The 22,096-nt window shown below is 40.8% G+C and overlaps 1 protein-coding gene across 5 annotated transcripts in view; it reads right to left on the reverse strand.

The window, feature by feature from the left end:
- Window positions 1–22,096, reverse strand: part of LOC121277288 (dual specificity protein phosphatase CDC14A-like) — a 237,217-nt gene that overhangs the window by 55,850 nt on the left and 159,271 nt on the right. For 3 of the 5 annotated variants that reach the window (XM_041186563.1, XM_041186562.1, XM_041186565.1), the window contains exons 13-14: window positions 11,516–11,563; window positions 5,560–5,676 (exon numbers count right to left, since the gene is read on the reverse strand). In XM_041186563.1, the coding sequence (XP_041042497.1) occupies window positions 5,560–5,676; window positions 11,516–11,563 (165 nt within the window). Of the gene's footprint in view, window positions 1–5,559; window positions 5,677–11,515; window positions 11,564–22,096 lie in introns of those variants that run through there. The other 2 variants (XR_005942850.1, XM_041186566.1) reach the window with 2 other exon arrangements.

Raw genomic sequence — 22,096 nt, forward strand, 5'->3', positions numbered from 1 at the left:
TAGGAAAATATAAACCGATTGGAAGCTGGGAGCAATTGTGAACTGTTTGCCATAAGGACTGTAATTCTGTGGGGAGTATAATGTGTGATAAGTATAAAAGGGAAATGTTCCCCTCTGCAAGTATAAATTGTCTACAAAAATATAGTATTTTTAAGCATTTGTTACAGTAAAAATCTTAAAACATGAAATCTGTTGTTCATCCTTTTCAGCTGTTAACTGGAAGTTGGAATTTCTTTTTAAATCTCATTGGTCCCTACGGGAATCATAAACTGGGGGGGGGGGGGCTTTGCGGGATTTTGAATCCACAGGTGGAGATGAGTATGCTGGGTTTGGCCAGAGTTTACATGTACCAAGATTTCACTGACTTGCTATATCTATTGAAAGTTTAAAAATTGCTGAAGCTTTCCTCAAAAGAGAGGATTTGTCTTTGAGTGCCTTGCAGCAATTATCAAAGCTTAATTTAAAAGTAGTGGCAGAAAAGTTAGAAATAGATTTAAAAGTAGGCCATAAAAAAGTAGATATAGTTGAGGTATTGTCACAACACTTAAACCTTTAGGAAGACTAATACAGATGATCTGCAAATTGAGTTGGCTAGCATTCAGTGGCAAATGAAGCAGCTTGAAGTGGGAAAAGATGAAAAAATGTGAATTCTGAGGAGAGAGAGAAAAGAAAAGGGAAATGCAAAACTTGAACTTGAATTGCAAGGAGAGGGGAATGCCAGAAAATTTAAACTAGATAGGGAAAAGCTGTGATTATGTGAACAGAGAGTAGCAGGCAGGCTTGACAATGGATCAGATTTAACTTCTATTTTGATTTGGCAAGGAATATTCACCTCATGCCTAAATTCAGTGAGGAAGGAGTTGAAATGTATTTGAGAAAATTGCTACAAAGTTAGAGTGACCACAGGAAATCTGGACAATCCTAATACAAAGTTTTAGTAGGAAAGTGTTGGAAGGTTTATTCAACTTCTTCTACTGAAGAGTCTAAAGATTATGACTATGGTTAAGACTGCTGTGCTTAGTACCAGAGGCTAAAAGGCAAAAGTTTAGAAATCTGAATGAGACAGAGAATTGGATGTTTGTGGAATTTGCTAGAGAAAAAGAAATAGTGTTCGATCAATGGTATAAGGCATAAAACTTCATCAAGATTTTGAAAACCTGAAAAGAGATTATGTTACTGGAAGAATTTATAACCAGTACTCCGTTAGGAATCAGGTTCAATCTAGAAAAATGTAAAGTTTTGAAACCAAGGGAAGCTGCAGTTTTGGCAGATAGTTTTGAATTATCCCACAAACACGCAGGGAACAGCAAACTCACACACAAGCTAAAGAGATAAACAAGTTGATAGTGAACAGGGCACTAATTGCAATGCGAGGGATAGCAGAAAAGAAGACCTATTCTTTAGAGAAGTGAAAGAGACAGTGTGAGATAAAAAGTGACTCGAAGAGACTGACACTACTTTTGAGATGAAGCTGAGCATGTGCTGGAAGTTGAAAGCTAAGTCAGTAGCCTTCATGGGAATGTCTAGTGTTTTTCCAGAAAATGCTGTACCAGTGAGTGAAGCTTGTGACAAATAGGTACCATCTGATGTACTTACAGTAGTGCAAATTGGAGACAAAAGATAATGGGAGTATTTGAGGGTAAAGTAACACCATTTTTGTCTGATAAAGGAGCCAGAAAGATAGTTAGTTATTCTTCAGGATACAGGATCAGCTCAAAGCTTGATGTTAGCAAAAAAATGAATTTCTCTCCAGAGAGCTCGCTAAATAAAGTATATTGATCAAGGGCATTGATGGAAATTGTTTACCAGTTCCCTTGTGTAGAGTGAATTTGAATTGTGCTTTAGTCAATGGGTCTGTTATTTTTGGAGTGGTCTCAAAATTGCCTACAAATGATATTGATTTTATACTAGGAAATTACCTGGTGAACTATAAAGTGCTACCATCTCCAGAAATGGTAGACAAGTATATTGAAATTGATAATATACCAGAGGAATCAAGGACTATTTGTAACCCTGCTTTAGAAAGTACTGTTTCCACTGAAGATATGTCTGAAGAATCAAAAGCTCAGACTTCTGACAGTAAAGAATCCTTGAAATTTTTGACTGGTGACAAAGGGGTCATGCCAAATGCAAATGAACTGAATCTGTCTGCTTTGAAATTACCTGCAGATCCGAAGCTACAGGTGTCAAACTGAATACAGCAGAGGTGCTCTAGGCTAATGGACAGAGAGACAGTGCTTTAACCCAAAATGATTTGGCTCTAACTGATGGTGTTACTATAGAATTACGAGGCCAGTTTAAAATTCTGGGGCCTAAAATGAAACTTCAAAATGAAGACGCCGGGGCTCTTGTTGCAAAATAATTAAACAAAACTTGCCCTGAATGGGAAGGCGAAAAACAAAGAACGTAACAGACTGCGAGAGCTAATTATAAAAGAACGTCAAGAACTTTTATCAGAACATAAACATAATGCCAACAAGATTCTTAAGGAAGGAGAACCATAATCCTGTGTTTAAAAAAGAGAAAAATGACTTGGATAGTTGCCAAGCTGAGACTTTTTTTGTGGAGTTAGACGTTAAAAAACCTACAGCCATGGAAGAAATTGGAGATCAGATGTTAAAACTTGGGCCATGTTTCACAGACGGTTTCTAAAGGAAAACAAACGACATACCGAGTCCGGAGGTGGGTAAAAGGAGAATTTCTTCCAAGTCTACGATTTATACCTGCTGGGATTCAAAAGCCAAGGGGACTACCAGAAGTTAGCAATATTGTTCTTGATGAAGTTTCCCAGACTGAATCACTTACACCATCCTTTAACCAAGCATATCATGAAAAAGGAACCTCTAGCAATGAGACCTCAGTCATAGGGGAGGACTTTCAGAAGAGTTGTAAAGAGGACTTTAAATCCTAACTGTTACATGTATTTGGATTAATACAGGTTAAACATTGTGATGCTGCCACGGTGGATTGTTTAATGGGAAAAGTGACAGCATGGTGGGAGAATGATACTTGTATGTAGTAAGTTAGTTGTTAAAGTGTATGAATGTTATAAGCTGTTATATTTTGGCTAGTGTTTTTGAAGACTCATTACAATGGTGATAACTCTTCATTTCTTAGGAGGAAGTATTACAATTTGTGAGGTTTATAAGATTATATTTTGGACTGTGCCTTTAAACTTAGCTTAAAATGAAGGGGGTCATGGGACTGTTCCAAATTCTGCCTGACAACAAGCCTGGCTGAGTCAAGGGACTGGCTGAGCAGGGTGCAAATTTCTCACATCTGGGAACGAAGAGCCAGGGCACCTGTGCTAACAGTAAACAGGCTTGCCAGCTGCAAGCTTTTGGGCAGCAGGAAAAGAGCAAGGAAAAGTACAGTAGCTGCTGTGGTCAGCAAAAAGAAGCTGCAAGTTCTTTGTAAGCAAATGAAGTCGGCTGCTGGAGGGATATGGTCTCTGGTTGAAGAAATGCATTCGGAAGCCACCTAAGGAATCTGGGAGATTCACCCCAGTGTGGCCAGGTGGAAGAAGAATCATCAGAGCGGGCTTTCCTGCTGGTAGTGGATTTGGGAAATTCTCCAAAAACTGAGGAGTGCGGCAGGAGGTGGTCACTCAAAAGATTGGAGTGTGGCAAATATGACACTCTTATTCAAGAAAGAATGTAAGGACAGTGCTAGTAACTACTGACCAGTCACTTTAACATCAGTGGTGGGTAAGGTTTTAGAAACAATACCGGGGGGGGAAAAAAAATCAACAGGCATTTGCAGAGTGAGTCATAGTTGCAGAAGAGTCGTATGGGCTCCATAGATGCTGCCAGACCTGCTGAGTTTTTCCAGCATTTTGTTTTTATTTGAGTTAATCAAGGATAGCCAATATGGATTTGTAAAAGACAGATCATGCTAGACTTATCTAATTGAATTTTTTGATTAAGTAACAGGGAAGGGTGATGAAGGGAATACAGCTGATGTTGTCCATATGAATGTTAAAGAAGTGTTTAATAAAATACCACAAAAAAGGTTGATTACCAAAATTGGGGTTCATGGAATACTATCAGCTTATTTAAGAAAAATGGCAGCTCCATTTAGAACTGGAAATTCCAGTCAACAACCTAAAAACGTCTTAAATATTCTGCACCCCACCAAGCTCATGCACACTTTTTCTTTCAAATGAATGTTTTGTGCTTTCTCTTATGACTATTTGTCATTAATTAGTATGCTCTGAACGTATTCATTGACATCAAGACATTGTGAATCCTTGACCATCTCAGTTTCTTCCCCCCAAGCATTTTCGGGAAGAAATTGCAAAAGAAACTGCTAACAATGATACCACCATAGCTAAACATTAAGTAATTCATTTAACTACTTTCATCTCTAAGCCAGTGGTTCACAGACCTTTTTGGTTGAAAGATCTCTTTTCAAATGGATTAGAAATCACAATCTCCTACCTAAATAATATTATCTTATACCCATAATATGAAAATGCTGCATGTAAAGAGCTTTCTTTATAATTCTTTTAAAAGAACAGATATTTACGTACATCAATGATATGGATGTGCCTGTTTCTCCCTGCAGTTTCTATCTATCCTTGACAGTAGCACAGAGTGATCAAGAACCCAGGAAGAGCAGAACCTGGTAGAAGTCCTAGGGAAGCAGGGGTAAAACAGAACCTGGGGAGATCGAAGAAGAAAGTGGGGAGTAGGAACAGAGTGCGCTACAACAGCAAGGGGAGAGAAGCACAGGGGTGGGCTGACAGCAGAGCATCTCTGGCCACACCTCATTGGCTTACTCTTAGCTATGATGCCCTAGGTTGGTCATGCAACACAGAACCCCTGAATGGTCTCTGAGGACCCTCAGGAGTTTGTGCACCCCAGTTTGAGAACCACTGCTCTAAACAGATCATTTAGATTGTCTCATCACAGTAAAGATACCACCCCTAAAATGTATACGTATATGTTCCTAAGTTTGATTTAAGCAGCACAAAGAATAAATATTTTAAGACTGTAGAAATATGCAAGTTATCTATAAATTGCCTTTGATAATGCAGACCTATGGTTTATAATGGATACTGGTTGGCGTATGTACTTTAAAATGAACTACCAAATAGAATATTTGAGCATGAATGTATTCCCCAGGTGTTTTACAAGCAGCATCTAATCTATTCCTAGATTCTTCACATGCAGGAGTTGCCAGAATATGCAGGATCCATTCTCATTTTTCCAACGGTATTAAAAATATTTCATTCTGACGGTAATTGACAGCATTGCTTCCACCAATGCAACTTCAACAACTTATGCCGGCTTCTATTTTACAAGTGACTGCTTTTGCATAACTAGACTATGCTTGTTTAGTTTTATCCAGGTCCCTAAGTTGCCAGTAGAAATTTTAAAATCGGAACAGAAAATTGAGAATCCATTCATGTTTCATTATGTGCGGACAACCGATACATTTTTAAAACTAAAACATTGACTTTTTTTTGAAATCTCATACTTAGTACTGTTCAAGAGAATATTAGGTTTATTATATTAAGCTGCTTTTGAGAAATTTACTCAAAAAATATTTCCTTACCTCAGATTATTGTTTGCAGCCATGGATCTGGTTGTCCGTTTGCTCATAGAGCTTATGCCAGGAATGGCACATGGATTAGGAGGCTTGCAACTCTGTGTGCTAGACTGCAGTATTATCCTATGTTTGTTTGCAGTTAAAATGGAATGCAAATAGAAAACATATGCATTTAAAAAAGGTCACCAAATTAGCAATTTGTTTAAAATGAAGTGCAACCTGATCATTTTTACTGTTTGTGAAACATGTACATTGATTATAATTTGCTGCTTCTCGTGGGTTAAATAAAACAGTTCAACTTTGTGTTATTGCAATTTTTTTTTACCCACATCAATATTATTAGGTACAAGCTGAATGGAATTTTGAATCACAATTTAATATACATTTTAATTCAATTCAAATTAAGAACAGCAGGGTCAATTCAAATGTCTCTTAAAATATTTTATGCTTAGGGATATCTTGTTTACAAATATTTTGCACATATTTCAGTATTATACTGGCAACAATATACTAAAGCTCTTCCTCTTCCCCTCCACTGTTTGCATGCTTCTGGTATTGAAATGAAACATCTTATAGGAAGCTTCTCCCTCATCATCCTCCCTCTTTTCACTCCTACATTTTCAACATGATCTGTTAGTGCTTACTTCAAGAATGGCCTTGCAATTATATAGTGTCTCCATAACATCAGGACATTCCAAAGAGCTTCACAGTCAAGAAAGTACTTTGAATTGTAACCCTGCTGTAATGTAGGAAAGCGTAGCAGCCAATTTGCTCACATAAAGCAACATCTCTCAAACAGGAATGAGATGAAGAACTAGATAAATGGTGAGCATAACATGGGGAGACTCCCCCTACCCCACCTTCCCCGCCAAATCCTTGCTTTTATTCAAATAGTGCCATGGGGTCTTTTACAAATTTCTGGCTTAACATTTCATTTGAAAGACAGCATCTCGGACAGTGCAACACTCCATCATTACTACACTGAAAGGTCAGCTTCGATTATGTGGTTATATTCTACGAAGTGGGACTTGAACTCTTGACCTTATGATTTGGAAGCAAGACTGTTAATATAGAGCAAAATCTGACATAACAAAGATGCTCCATGTTAACCAAAGCCCATATTCTACACATCTCTGCCTCACTTCTTTTCCTATTCTCTTTAACTTGAACCTGTTACTACGTTTTATCTATACTCTGATAAACTGACAATTTAATTGGCTGTAAACAAATCGTTCTTAAAATTATGTAAACTGGTGACTCAATTATAATGCTATTTACATATGGATTTGCTTCAATCATGTCCTTTGAAGCTTGAAATTTTGGAAAATTAATTCCAAAATGTTGGTTGAATACAGATGGTAAACTTTGTAAAGCTTAATATCAAAGAAAAGGCAAACTTTATTAAACACCTAAATGAAACAGTACTTCAATGCCATGAACTCTCAAGACAAAGTACTAACAAATTATTAAGTATTTTTAAAAATGGCCTTAGTTTAAATGATGTGTTTATCTTAGTGACTGCAGGTTGAAGATTACATACCAAAAGGTAATTAGAAGAATAAGTGCATCTCGGAATTACAAGTACAAAATCTGGTAGATCTAGATAACATTTTTTTTTAGTAAAAATCCTAGTTACCACATTCTTAGCTTTACAGATACATGCTGGTAAATCATTAACAGTATATAAATTTCACTACAAAACTGTACTAATGCAATGCAAGTTCACTTCATATCCAGAAACTCTGCAGTCTTTCCGCATCCAGATGGTGGTGGATAATTAAACAACTAATGGGAGGAGGAAAGTCCGCAAATATCCCATCACAATGATCAGGGAACCCAGCACATCAGTACAAACCACAAGGCTGAAATATTTGCAATCATCTTCAGCCAGTAGTGTTGAGTGGATGACCCATCTTAGTCTCCTCCCAAGGTTCCCAGTGTCACAGATGCATTATTTGGGCAATTAGATTCACTCCACATGAGATCAAGAAACTGAAGGCACTGGATACAGAAGCTATGGGTCCTGATAACATCTCAGCAGTAGTACTGAAGGCTTGTGCGGCAGAACTAGTTGCACCCCTAGCCAAGCTGTTCCAGTACAGCTAAAGCACTGGCATCTACCTGACAATGCGGAAAACTGACCAGATAGGACCTGACCAGAAAAAACAGGACAAATTCAATCCAGCTGATTACTGCCCCATCAATATACTCTCAAATCACCAGCCAAGTGATAGAAGGTGTCATTGACAGTGCTGTCAAGAAGTATTTACTCAGCAATAACCTAATCATCGATGCTCAGTTTGGATTCTGCAGGACCATTTGGCTCGACTTCATATAGCCTTGGCCCAAACATGGACAAAAGAATTGAATTCCAGAGGTGAGGTGAGAATGACTGTACATCATATCAAGGCAGCAAGTGTCCAAGTGTGGCATCAAGGAGCCCTAGTCAAATTGAAGTCAATGGGAATTAGGGGAAAATTCACCACTGATTGAAGCCAAGCTTCCTTCAACAGTTCCTTCTCCACAAACTACCACCTAGAAGGAGAAGGGCAGCACTGTATGGGAACCCCACCATCTGCAAGTGCCCCTCCAAGCCAAACGCCAGCCTGACTTGGAACTATATCACCATTCCTTCACTGTCACTGGGTGAAAATCCTGGAACTCCCATTCTAAACAGCACTGTGGGTGTACCTACAACACATGGACTGCAGTGGTTCAAGGCGGCAATTCACCACCACCTTCCACTTTCTCAACAGCAATTAGGGATGGGCAATAAATGCTGGTCTTGCCAGTAATTGGTGTTGAGCTGCCTTCTTAAACTACTGCAGTCCACCTGTGGAGGTACACCCACAGTGCTGTTAGGGAGTGAGTTCCAGGGTTTTGACCCAGTGACAGTCAAGGAACGGCGACATAGTTCCAAGTCTGGATGGTGCATGGCTTGGTGAGGAACTTGCAGGTGGTGGTGTTGTTAGTAAGTCGAGAGGTTAAGTAAGTTATATGGGTATTTGAGAGTGTTAGGAATAAGCTATAGCTTTAAGATTAAGTTTTAGCTTCAAGTTTAATGTATATTTTTCTATTTGTGGGCTAAAAAGGGTGAAATCTGGAATCTAGTTTCATTTTAGAGTGGAGACAGCAGGTCTAAGGCTTTGTTTGTGTACCTGCATTCTAATGAGATTTTATGACTCTTGAAGGGAAGATAAAACAAAGTAGAAAAAAACTGTACTGTTGCCTAGCAACAGGGGTCCAGAGAGGGCTCCAACACACACACACACAGCAGTTTATGTTTCTCTAGCTGGCATACTAGCAGTCTGCTGAAAATAAATCGAAGAATCTTAGATAAATTGCTCTAAAGTTAAAGTAACAGTGAATGTCAAGTGAGCACAGGATCTCAAGGGAGATACCAAGTTGTCAGCAGTCAACAGAGAGAGGGAGCTAGAGAGAGCAGATTTGCCATAAGAACTGAAAGTTCCCAAAGCCAAGTAGTGAGACAAAAAGGGGGGTTTCAGAGTGTGGTTTGCCTGACCACAGGTTGCCTATTGGTTTACATGGACTGTGTACTTATTGTGAATGATAGAGTAGAAGATAGCTTTTGTAACTTGTGCTATCCTAATGAATCTGAATATATCTGTGAAGGTAAAGTTGTGGGTGAAGGAGTATAGTAATATAGTTAATCTTTTCTTGTTTAATAAATGTTTTATTCTTTTGTTAAAAATTCATCAGCTGACTCCTGTGACTCTGTTCAATAGATAGTCTCCACATATCTAAACAAAAAATAAAAATTTTGATCAATCAAGTGGGGTTCCACCCTGGGATCTGGCTTGTCCAGGACTAACATTAGCTGGGATCACAGCAGTGTTCCCACGCATCTGTTGCTCTTGTCCTCCTAGGTGGTAGAGGTCACTGGTTTGGAAGGTGCTGTCGAAGGTGCTTTGGCAAATTGCTGCAGCATATCTTGTAGATGGTACACACTCCTGCCACTGTATATCCATGGTAGTTGGGATGCTGATCAAGTGGGTTGCTTTGTCCTGGATGGTGTCGAGCTTACTGAGTGTTGTTGGAGCTGGACTCATCCAGGCAAGTGTGGAGTATTCCATTACACTCCTGATTTGTGCCTTGCAGGTAGTGGACAGGCATTGGGGAGTCAGGAAGTGAGTTACTCATCATGGAATTCCCAGCCTCTGACCTGCTCTTATAACCACAGTATTTATATGGCTGGTCCAGTTCAGCTTCTGGTCAATGGTAACCTCCATTGGTGGGATTCAAATGTTAATCCAGTTGAATGTCGAAGGGAGATGGTTGGATTCTCTCTTTTTGGAGATGGTCATTGCCTGGTACTTGTGAGGTGTGAATATTACTTGCCACTTATCAGCCCAAATCTGAATGTTGTCTAGTTCTTGCTGCACAAGAATACGGACTGCTTCAGGATTGGAGGAATCGTGAATGGAACTGAACAATGTGTAATCATCAGCATACATCCCCACTTCTGATGTTATAGAATCATAGAATGGTTGTAGCGTGCAACTCATCACGTCTGTGCCGTCTGTTATGATAGAGGGTAGACCATTGATAAGCATAGTTGGCCAAAGGCACTACACCCCGGAGGATTGCCTGCAGCAATGTTTTAATGCTGAGATGGTTGGCCTCCAACAACTACAACTATCTTCCTTTGTGCTAGTTATGACACCAACCACAGAATCGTTCCAGTACAGGGGCTGCTATTTGGTCCATCACGTCTGTGCTGACACTCTGAAAGAGTAATTCACCTCATGCTTTTCCCCCACCTTCTCCACGCAGCCCTGCGCATTCTTCTTTTTCAGACAATAATCCAATTCCCTCTTGAACACCTCCAACCACACTCCCAGGTAGTCCATTCCAGATCATAACCACTCGCTTCATGAAAAAGTTTTTCCTCATGTCGACACTGCTTCTTTCGTCAATTATCTTGTATATTGTGCCCTCTGGTTCGCGATCTTTCCACAGATGAGAACAGTTTCTACCCAGCTACTCTGCCCAGAGGCTTCTCCCTAGCTAATCTGTCCAAACCAGTGGAAAGTTTTCCCCTCGATTCCCACTGATTTCAATTTTGCTAAGGTGCTGCATTCGGTCAAATGCTGCCTGATATCAAGGTCAGTCATTCTCAGCTCACCTCCAGTTCAGCTCTGTTGTCCAAGTATGGACAAGGATCTAGTGAGGTCAGGAGCCAAATGGCCCCATGGAACCCAAACTGAGCATCGATGAGGTTGTTGCTGTGCAAATGCCACTTGATCACATTGTCATCAATACCATCCATCACTTTGCTGATGATCGAGAGTAGACTGATGGGGCAGTAGTTGGTCATTTTGATTTGTCCTGCTTTTTTGCAGACAGGACACACCTGGGCAATTTTCCACATTTCCTGGTAGATGCCAGTGTTGTAGCTGTGTTGGAACAGCTTGTCTAGGGGTGTAGCCTGTTCTGGATCATGTCTTCAGAATTATTGGCAGAATGTTGTCAGGGCCCCATAGCCTTTGCAATAGCCAGCATCTTCAGCCATTTCTTGATATCACAGAGTGAATCAAATTGGACATATGCGATTCTGGGCACCTCAGGAAAAGGATTATCCACCACTCTTCTGGCTGAAGATGATTGCAAAATACAAGGCTGAAGCACTTGCAATGATCTGCTGGGCTCCCACATCACTGAGGATGGGTATTTGTGGACTCTCCTCCTCCCATTAGTTGTTTAACTGTCCACCACCAATAATGACTGGATGCAACAGAGCTGCAGAGCTTTGATCTGATCCATTCACTGTGGGATTGCGGATTACAAAACTCTGTCTGTCTATCACATGCTACTTCTGCATGTACTACTGTGTTAAAACAAAGGCAATTATAATGGGGTAAGTCGAATGACATTCCTTATTTAAAAGCTGTCAGTTGTGACACAGTAAAATACCACCAAAGCAAAACAGGCAGACACATACCTGAATGCCTGGGATGATGACCGTGTGTGCATTTTGTTCTCTTCCAATCTGAAATGGATGATGCAAAATCAATTCAATAGGCAAGCAAGTGCAAGTCAACTAATAAACAATTTGCAGGCAGAACAGAAACCTCTGATTTATATAAGAGAAAAAGGGGACACATTACACTGAAATGGTATAAGACAAGCAGTTAAACACGGGAGTAAATACTATGCCTTACAAACATGAGAAATTTAAAAGAACCAAATAATTTGTTTTAAGGCCTATAGAGTGAAACTAGCTGTGAATTTTGAAGTTTAGATTTAAAGGAGAGGAAACAAAATCCATTAGTTGATACATTTCTGTCCCATGCACTCAATTACACATCTCAAGCTCTAAAATATTGTAGGAAGACAATTTTTAAAAATTATTCATTCATAGGTGAGGGCATTGCTGGCTAGGCCAGTATTTATTGCCCATCCCTAATTGCCCTTGAGAAGGTGGTGGTTCAGAATATCCAATAAATATTTGCTCTTTTTAAATATAGTTTAAGATGCATGGCTTTTAATTGGGAAGTTGATAGCTGCTGATTTCAGTGAGTAAGCCAAGAGTAGATTCTCAAACACATACTAAGTTCTGCAGGCGCTGCACTGCATTTGCCATTACCTAACAACATGCACACGGACCTTCAGGAGTCAGAATTCAGCACTTTGCAAGTTTATCTAAAAAAGTATTAGAGACACAGAAGCTATAGAAGCTATATGAGTTTGGCAACACCACCTCACAACTGACATTTATCATATAGGTAAATCAGAAAGCTGACATTCTCCCTTAAAAGCCACAAAAAAGTACAATGACAAAAACAATGTAAACAGTTAAGAAGGCTAACATAAGTATTAGGCAACAGGCTTTAAGTACTTTGGACTACACAGATATTGAGAGTTACAAAAATTGCACATAATTAATTCAGAGAATCTGAGTGCTGTTTAAGGTAAAGTACTTGGGGTAGGGGAAAGAAATGAACAATTGCTCAGTTTATGACTCAATTTAAAGTTTATGACTAATATGATCACACACATCAACCTAATACTGCCTGTCTGCTACAGAATTGAAGACTAACCATTTCAAGATACTGCACTGAGACATGTAAGCTGCTAGCCAAATTACTACATGCAGGTTGTTCTTAAAACGCAATGGACGAGCAACAGATTCCAGTAGAACAACTTAGTTGCCAATCATCTGGAACCATAAACTTAACTAGAAACGCTTCTGCCATAGGCATATATATTATACTAAAATTACATTAATGCACAATAGTGAATGAGCTCATGGCAAACTGAGTATCCTTGTAATCAAATTCAGTCAACAGTTATGAACCATTTTTAGAAAAAGCATTGCCAGAGGCAAGACCAAGTAGATAAAGATACCAAATGTTATTAATGTCTTAAGTCCCTACTTTTCATCATTTTTAAAATATTTGTTCATAAGATTGGGTATTGCTGGCAAGGGCTGCATTTATTGGCCATTCCCCAACACCCTTGAGAAGGTGGTGGTGAGCTGCCATCTTTGGCCTCAAGGACTTTTGCAGTCATTGTGTGGCTACACCTATGGTACTGTTAGTGGGGGGGTTGCAGGATTTTGACCTAGCGACAGTGAAGGAACAGTGATACTGGTTCCAAGCCAGGGTGGTATGTGACTTGGAGCACAACTTGCAGGTGGTGGTATTCCATTCTGATTGGTGCTAGGTGGTCCATTCTGATTTTTTTCCGTATTTGGCTTTTCAAATGACTAGACCATTTCAGGGAGCAGTTAAGAGTCACCCACAAGGCTGTCACATGGAGTCACATGTAGGCTAGGTAAGAACATCTCATTTCCTTCCTTAAAGAATATTAGTGAGTAAGATGGGTTCATTTAATGATAGTGGTTTCATGGTCATCATTACTGAGACTAGCCTTTTATTCTTGATTTTATTTTAATTTATTGAATGCCCTCAGCTGCCAGGCTAAGATTTCTACTCTTGTCTGTGCAGCATTAGTCCAGGCCTCTGGATTACTAGTTCAGTAACATTACATTATACCACTGTTCCTGTTAGAAGTTTTCTCTAGTTTAAAGAGAAAGTAATGGCTGGGTGAACCAAGATGTCAGAATTATGAATCATGTGAAAAACTGACCATCAACAGAGTGCCACCACCTTGGGACTACTTTGTGTTTTTCACATGCTTTGGTCATCATATTGCTCCAGTTACAGTTGTACATACAACTGTATGTACAATTATTAAAATTGGTGCCACTGCAAGGACCTTTAGAAGGCCATTCAGAAACCTTTCACCTCAGAAATCTTGACCATCTGCACAGAGCAAATGGTCTCCAGGATTCCCTCTTAAAATTCTATTCTGCTTATCTACCTGTAGTGCTCTCAAGTATCTATTAATCATCATAGGAATGCCAGTTGAATCTAATAGGAGCTATAAAATTGCCAAAATCCTGATTAATTTCTGTGGCATTACAAGTGCTAGTACTATCCCAAGGCATGCCTCAAGCTGCTCTAACTTTTTTTTTCTTGCCATCAACAGATGGCCAGTTTTGGAACCTCTGCTTAGAATGCCAAGTTTTTGTCAAGCACATCACGTGACCGCTTTTCATGAGCAGTCAGAATCTAGTCCACTTCCCTAACTTATGTCAGTGTTTGTGAAATCATTGAAAGGTCACACTTATATAATATTTCAAACTGAACAATTCAATTTTCCATAACTTTCTGGAAAGGAAAGTCTTTTTAATACTGGAACGGGTTACTAGTTCAGTAAATTGCAGGTTACACTGTACAAGTGGGAAAACTTGGAATGGAGGCCAATAGTATTGGAGTAGGGAGGCTTGTGTGAGCAGTAGTGGAAAGAATGATAAAATGAAGCAGTCAGTTAAAAGATTTGGGGGAGATGGAGGAAGGGAAAAAAAAAAAGTGGGTGGCCCCAGCCCCATTGTGGTGAGTAGCTTCACAGCAGACACAACAAGCCAGCCAAAAGTCCAGTGACCTTGGCAGGAGCAGAAGATCCCACTAGTGGACAGGGTTGGAAAATTCCAGCCTGCGTTGCTGAATTCTGAACAGCACAATGTACAAAGGACACATGGACAGGCAAATCTATCAGTAAGGGACAGAAATTCCATGTGTCTGTAAAAGATTGATAACGTTCCTGGTGAACTTGGAGGTGTGCAAAGTTTTGAGCAGATCCAAAACTAGAGAGATCAGCAAACGGCTGAAGCGGGGAAAAATGAACAGAGTAATTTGCAAGATTGTGTAGGCAATTCTGAGGATTTGTTAATTTGAGATGTTTAGTACTGTAGTCTACAAGTTGTAATTTCATTTATGTCTAAACTTCGCATCAGAAGTACACTTGCACTCAGGGCTGTAGAGTCAATGAGTCATATATGTCACAGAAGGAAGCCACTTGGATCATTGAGTCTATGCCAGCTCTCCATAGAGCAATCTGTTAGTCCCAATCCCCCACTCTATTCCCAGAGCTTTGCACGGTTATTTCCTTTTAGTGCCATCCAATTTCCTTTTGAAATAATTTATTGTCTGAGTTTCCACCACCCCTGTCGACAGCAAGTTCCATGCCATTATCACTCATTGCTTAAAAATTTCTTCCTCACATCCCTCCCCCCACTACCGCTCCTCTTGTCCAAAAACTTAAATCTGTATTCCCTGGTGCTTGTACTATCAGCTAACGTGAAAAGTTTTCCCTTGTCTAACTTACCTGAACCTATTATAGTCTTGTACACCACTATCAAATTTCTCCTCAATCACCAGCTTCTCCAAACTAAACTTTTGGTTAAAATCCCCCAAGTCTGGAATCATTCTGGTAAATCTCCTCTGCACCCTCTCAAGGACCTTCACATCTTTCCTAAAAGTGTGACGACCAGAACTGAACTCAATTCTCCAGCTGTGGCCTAACCAAAGCTTTATAAAGGTTCAGCATAGCTTCCATGCTTCTGTACTCAATACCTCATGAATAGAGGCCCAAGGTCTCATATGCTTTGCTAACCACTCTCTCAATATGTTCTATCACATTCAAAGATCTATGCCAGTGCACCACCAGGTGCCTCTGTCAGTGCACACTCTTTAGAACTGTGCCATTTAAGTCTATATTGCCTCTCCCTATCCCTGCTGCCAAATTGCATAATCTCACACTTCTCCATATTAAATTTCAGCTGCCACTTGCTTGCCCAATCTGCTTGCCTATTTATATCCTGTTGGCAGTTGATTTGTATCATTTCACTGTTTGCTACACTTGCAAATTTGGTATCACTGGCAAATTTTGAAAATTTACCCTCTATTCCAATATCCAAGTGTCATGTCCAGTGAAGGCATGTCCTAATCATAACTTCAAACATGGACTGTATTCACATAGCAGCTGCTGGAACTGTCTTTTACCTTTAAAAATGGAAACAGTTTGTTGGGCTGCCAAAGGGTAACTTGACTCAGTCTATGTATTCCAGGAAACACTGCCACACTGTCTCGACAGGACAAAGGGACATTCCAGATTAAAGAGTTGTGAACACCCATATCCTGAAGCCATCCTAACTAATTTTCATGACTTGAGTGGATCATTGAGACCAAGATGATTATCTGAAACCTCCAGGGGAGATATCTGCAAAAAAAAGACCCAGGTTGTAGCGAACTTGCTGAAATCCAACATCATATTTTGAAGAGAGCTGTGAAGGATGACATGATAGGCAACCATCTTTGCCACCTTTTTTAAAAAAAGGCTTTTAAAAGTGCAGCCTGCAGACGATACTGCAGGCTGCAGAAAATCAGCAGTAAAAAGGTCCTGTCATCTTTGCTAGAATCTGGAGGCTGTGATAATCTTAAAAGCCTCTCAGCCTGATTCCTTTTCTCTCAAAAAGTCCACCTGTACAAAACCGACCTCCTGGTAAGGAAGCAACAAGGAACTGGCTTCATAAGATGTAAGAGCAGAAGTAGGCCATTCAGCCCATCGAGTCTGCTCCGCCATTCAATGAGATCATGGCTGATCTGATAATCCTCAATTCCACTTTACTGCCTTTTCACTGCAACCCTTCATTCCCTTACTGATTAAAAATCTGTCTATCTCAGCCTTGAACATACTTAACAGCTCAGCCTCTACAGCCCTCGGTGGTAAAAAATTCTACAGATTGACTATCCTCTGAGAAGAAATTCCTCCTCATCTCTGTTTTAAATGAGCACCCCCTCACTCTGAGATTACGCCCTCTGGTCCTAGACTCTCCCACAAAGGGAAACAACCTCTCAGCATCTACCCTGTCAAGCCCCCTAAGAATATTATATGTTTCAATAAGGTCACCTCTCATTCTTCATGATCTTTTGAGAAGCCATTTCTTCAAGGAAATCCTACAATACTCATGATATTTGACTCCAGCTATTTGAACTCATCTAAACTACAATTCAAGGGTGGAAAAGACTCCTTTACCAGGCCTGCAACAACTGTTTTTTTACAACAAGCCAGTCATGTGAACAATGATTTATTCTCTTGTTTACAATTTGTAAAAGTGCCCTATTCTCTTTAACTGTATTTTTCTCAAGTGTGTGTGTTTGTGTCCTTGTGGCATTTAGGGTGATTGTATGAATAAACAATCCTCTTTATTAAAACCCACAAAAGCTTGCTGTTGTTATTCAAATTGAGTACATACTCAAGGGGGATAAGAGACAAGCAAACACCTTCCTTTCCAAAGCCATACTGATTACAAACAGTAAGGGAAAGGGTACAAGGGTTTCAGTACTCTCCTGACCCTGTCTGTAACACAAGTGAATTATATATCAAAAAAGCAATGATCCTAACAATGACCCTCCATGTCTGCAATCCTTCCAGTCTGAAAAATAGCCACTTACCACTACTGACTATTTTCTGTCCATAAACCAATTTTTTTTTATCCAAGTTGACCTTGACCCTCTTTTTCCATTAGCTTCAATTTTGTTAACCAGCCTTTTATGTTGTGCTTTGTCAAACATTTTCTTAAAATCCATATAAACAGCATCCATTGCACTCCCTTCATCAACTTTTCCTGTCGCATCTTCAAATAATTCAATTGGATTAGTCAAGGATGAACTGGCAATTACAAATCCATGCTTGGTATCCTTAATTAACTCAAACCTCTCCAAATGTCTGTTGGTTTTTTTGATCTCCCAGCTATTGTTTCCAAAACCATACCCACAACTGATATTACAGTGATTAGCCTGTAGTTACTAGGACTGTCCTTACAGCCTTTGAATAAGGGTGTCAACATTTGCCTCTAGTGCTCTGGCACCTTCCCCATATTGAGCGACAATTAGAAGATTTTTTTTAAAATTCATTTACGGGATGTGGGCTTTGCTGGCTGGGCCAGCATTTAATGCCCACTCGAGTTGCCCATGAGAAGGTGGCAGTGAGATGCCTTCTTGAGCCACTGCAGTCCATGTGCTGTTAGCAAGGGAGTTCCAGGATTTTGACCCAGCGGCAGTGAAGGAACTGCAATATATTTCTAAGTCAGGGTGGTGAGTAACTTGGAGGGGGACTTCCAGGCGGTGGTATTCCCATCTATCTGCTGCCCTTGTCCTTTTAGATGGTAGTGTCATGGGTTTGGAAAGTTCTGTCTAAGGAGCCTTGGTAAGTTCCTGCCATGTATCTTGTAGACGGTACGCACTGCTGCTACTGTGCTTTGATGGTGGAGGGAGTAAATGTTTGTGGATGTGGTGCCAATCAAGTGGGCTGCTTTGTCCTGGACAGTGTCAAGCTTCTTGAGTGCTGTGGAAGCTGCACTCATCCAGCCAAGTGGGACTGTCCCATCACACTCCTGACCTGTGCCTTGTAGATGCTGGACAGACTTTGGGGAGTTAGGAGGTGACTTACTCGTTGCACGATTCCTAGCCTCTGACCTGCTCTTGTAGCCACAGTATTTATTTGGCTAGTCCAGTTCAGTTTCTGGTCAATGATAATCCCCAGGATGTTGATTGTGGGGGATTCAGTGATGGTAATGCCATTGAATGTCAAGGGGTGACGGTTCGATTCTCTTGTTGGAGATGGTCATTGCCTGGCACTTGTGTGGTGCAAATATTACTTGCCACTTGTCAGCCCAAGCCTGGATATTGTCCAGGTCTTGCTGCATTTGGACATGGAATGCTTCAGTATCTGAGGAATTGCAAATGGTGCTGAACATTGTGCAATCATCAGCAAACATCCCCACTTCTGACCTTATGATGGAGGGAAGTTCATTGATGAAGCAGCTGAAGATGGTTGAGCCAAGGACACTATTGTAAGGAATTCCTGCAGTGATGTCCTGGATCGGAGATGACTGACCTCCAACAACCACAGCTGCCTTTCTTTGTGCTGGGTATGTCTTCAACCATTGGAGAGTCTTCCCCCTAACTGCCAATGGCACCAGTCTTGCTAGGGCTCCATGATGCTGCACTTGGTCAAATGTGGACTTGATGTCAAGGGCAGTCACACTTCACCTCACCTCTGGAGTTCAGCTCTTTTGTCCATGTTTGAACCAAGGTTGTAATGAGCTCAGGAGCTGAGTGGCCCTGGAAGAACCCAAACTGTGCATCAGTGAGCAGGTTATTGCTTAAAGCACCGTTTTATAGAGCTATTAATGACCCCTTTCATTACTTTACTGATGACCGAGGCTGATGGGGTGGTAAGTGGCCGGGTTGGATTTGTCCTGCTTTTTGTGTGCAGGACATACCGGGTAATTTTCCAATAGCCGGGTAGATGCCAGTGTTGTAGCTGCACTGGAACAGCTTGGCTAGGGGCGTGGCAAGTTCTGAAGCACAAGTCTCAGTACTATTGCTGGAATATTGTCAGGCCCCATTGCCTTTGCAGTATCCAGTGCCTTCAGCCATTTCTTAATATCATGTGCAGTGAATTGAATTGGCTGAAGACTGGCATCCATGATTCCGGGGACCTCCAGAGGAGGCCGAGATGGATCACTCGGCACTTCTGGCTGAAGATTATGGCAAACGCTTCAGCCTCATCTTTTGCACTGATGTGCTGGGCTCCCCCATCATCGAGGATGGGATATTTGTGGAGCCTCCTCCTCCAGTGAGTTGTTTAATTGTCCACCACCATTCATGACTGGATGTGGCAGGACTGCAGAGCTTAGATCTGATCTGTTGGTTGTGGGATCGCTTAGCTCTGTCTATCACTCGCTGCTTATGCTGTTTGGCACACAGTCCTGTGTTGTAGCTTCACCAGGTTGACACTTCATTTTTAGGTATACCTGGTGCTGCTTCTGGCATGCCCTCCTGCACTCTTCATTGAACAAGGGTTGATCCCCTAGTTTGATGGTAATGGTAGAGTGGAGAATATGTCAGGCCATGAAGTTACAGATTGTGTTCGAGTACAATTCTGCTGCCGCTGATGGCCCACATCATCTCATGAATGCCCAGTTTCGAGTTGCTGGATCTGTTCGATTGTAGTAACCCCTTTTCGCTATCTCCACCCCCACTTACTTTAGCAACCTGGGATGCAAGCCATCCTGAGCAGATGACTTATCCAGTCTAAGCATAACTAGCCTTTGCAGTATCTACTGCTTTTCAATTATCACCCCATCCATTATTTGTACCATCTCCACTTCTACCAATATTTTGTCCTTATTTACTCCTTAGTAAATACCGATACAAACAACTCATTAAGTATTCTAACCTTGATCAGCACCTCCAAGCACATGACGCCCTCCTGGTCTCCAATAGGACCCATTCTACCTCTTACCACCCACTTACTATTTACATGCCAGATGATTTTTAGGTTCTCTTTTACATTAACTACCATTCTATTCTCAGATTTTCTATTTGCCAGTCTCATTTTGTCCTTTACAACCTATTGTATTTGACCTGGCTCTTGCCTGAAGAATTCACCTGACTTGCATCATACACCATCCTTTTTTTTTGTTTCATCATATTCTCTATCTCCCTCATCACCCAAGGAGCCTTGGTTTTGTTTCCCTTCCCTTTCGCCCTTGTTGGAATGGACCTAGCCCGTACCTGAAGCATCTCCTGCTTAAATGTCACTCATTGTTCCATAAGTTTTTCCAATCTTTGGTTCCCATTCTCATCCCATTGAAATTGGCCCTCTTCCAATACAGATGTTCTACTTTAGATTGTTCCTTGCTCTTCTCCATTACTAAGCCTTATGATATGATGATCACTTACCCCGGGGACTTGGCTCATCTCGTTCCCCAGGATCAGATCCAGAATGCCTCCTTTTTTAGTTTGGTTGAGAACAAACTGATCAAGGAAGTTCGCCAAAACGTATTTCATTAACTTCTTTACCCTTTACTCTAAACACTATCCCAATCCATACTTAGGTAATTAAAGTATCACAGAATCAGAATCACAGAATTCTTGTGGCACAGAAGGAGGCCACTTGGCCCAGGATAATGCTCTGGGGTCCCTGGTTCAAATCCCATCACTGCGGATGGTGGAATTTGAATTCAATAGAAGTTGGGAATTATAAATCTAATGATGACCATGAAACCATTGTCGATTGTTGTAAAAACCCATCTGGTTCACTAATGTCCTTTAGGGAAGGAGGTGATTAAAGGAAGATTAGCGGGATTTAGTCATTAGAGGAATGTAAGACCAAGCGCGAGAAAGAGAATGATGACGTTAGACAACTTGAAACTTAAAAAAGGGAGACTAGTATGAGCAACTGAGGAGGAAAGCATAAGAACTTGGAGGAATGGAGAAAAAAGCAGAGGAGCTGACCTTAGGCAGATTATTACTCCTTCTATACAGAAAGACTACCCAATTCCAGGGAACTTCACTAAAAAAAAATCCCAACTTAACTTGTGACATACCTACGTACGTATTAATTCAGAGCAGGAATAGGCCATTTGGCCCCTCAAGCCTGCTCTGCCATTCAATAAGATCATGACTGGTCTGAGTATGGCCAATCTATCTACTTTTGCCTTAAAAATATTCAGTGAGTCTGTCTCCACCACTTTCTGGGGAAGAGAATTCCACAAACTGATGACCCTCAGAGAAAGAAACATTCTCCTCATCTCCATCTCAAATGGAAGGCCCCTTAGTTTTTAAATTGTGTCCCCTAGTTCTGGTCTCTCACACAAGGGGAGACATCCTCTCAGCATCAACTCTGTCAAATCCCCTTAGTATCTTCTATGTTTCAATAAGATCTCCTCATTCTTCTCCCTGTCTAACTTTTCCTCATAAGGTAACCCCCTCATCCCAGGAATCAGTTGAGTGAACCTTTTCTGAACAGCTTCTAATGCACTTATGTCCTTTCTTAAATAAGGAGACAGAAACTGTACACAGTGCTCCAGATGCGGTCTCACCAACTGTACAACTGTAGCAAACATCCCTACTTTTATATCCCATTCCCCTCATTTCCTGCCCTACCACCAAAAAGGTTGGAGGGGCATGCACCCTGCCCCGCAGCCATATAATGCTCTATGGAACAACAATCCATTTGCCTTCCTAATCACTCGCTGTACCTGCATACTAACTTTTTTTGACTCATGTACCAAGACACCCAGATCCCATTGTACATCAGAGTTTTGCAATCTCTCTCTGGAATTCACTAGAAAATCACATTACTATAAGATGTTACATACCAT

Source organism: Carcharodon carcharias, chromosome 4 (assembly GCF_017639515.1).
Source record: "Carcharodon carcharias isolate sCarCar2 chromosome 4, sCarCar2.pri, whole genome shotgun sequence".
NCBI classification, from domain to species: Eukaryota; Metazoa; Chordata; class Chondrichthyes; order Lamniformes; family Lamnidae; genus Carcharodon; species Carcharodon carcharias.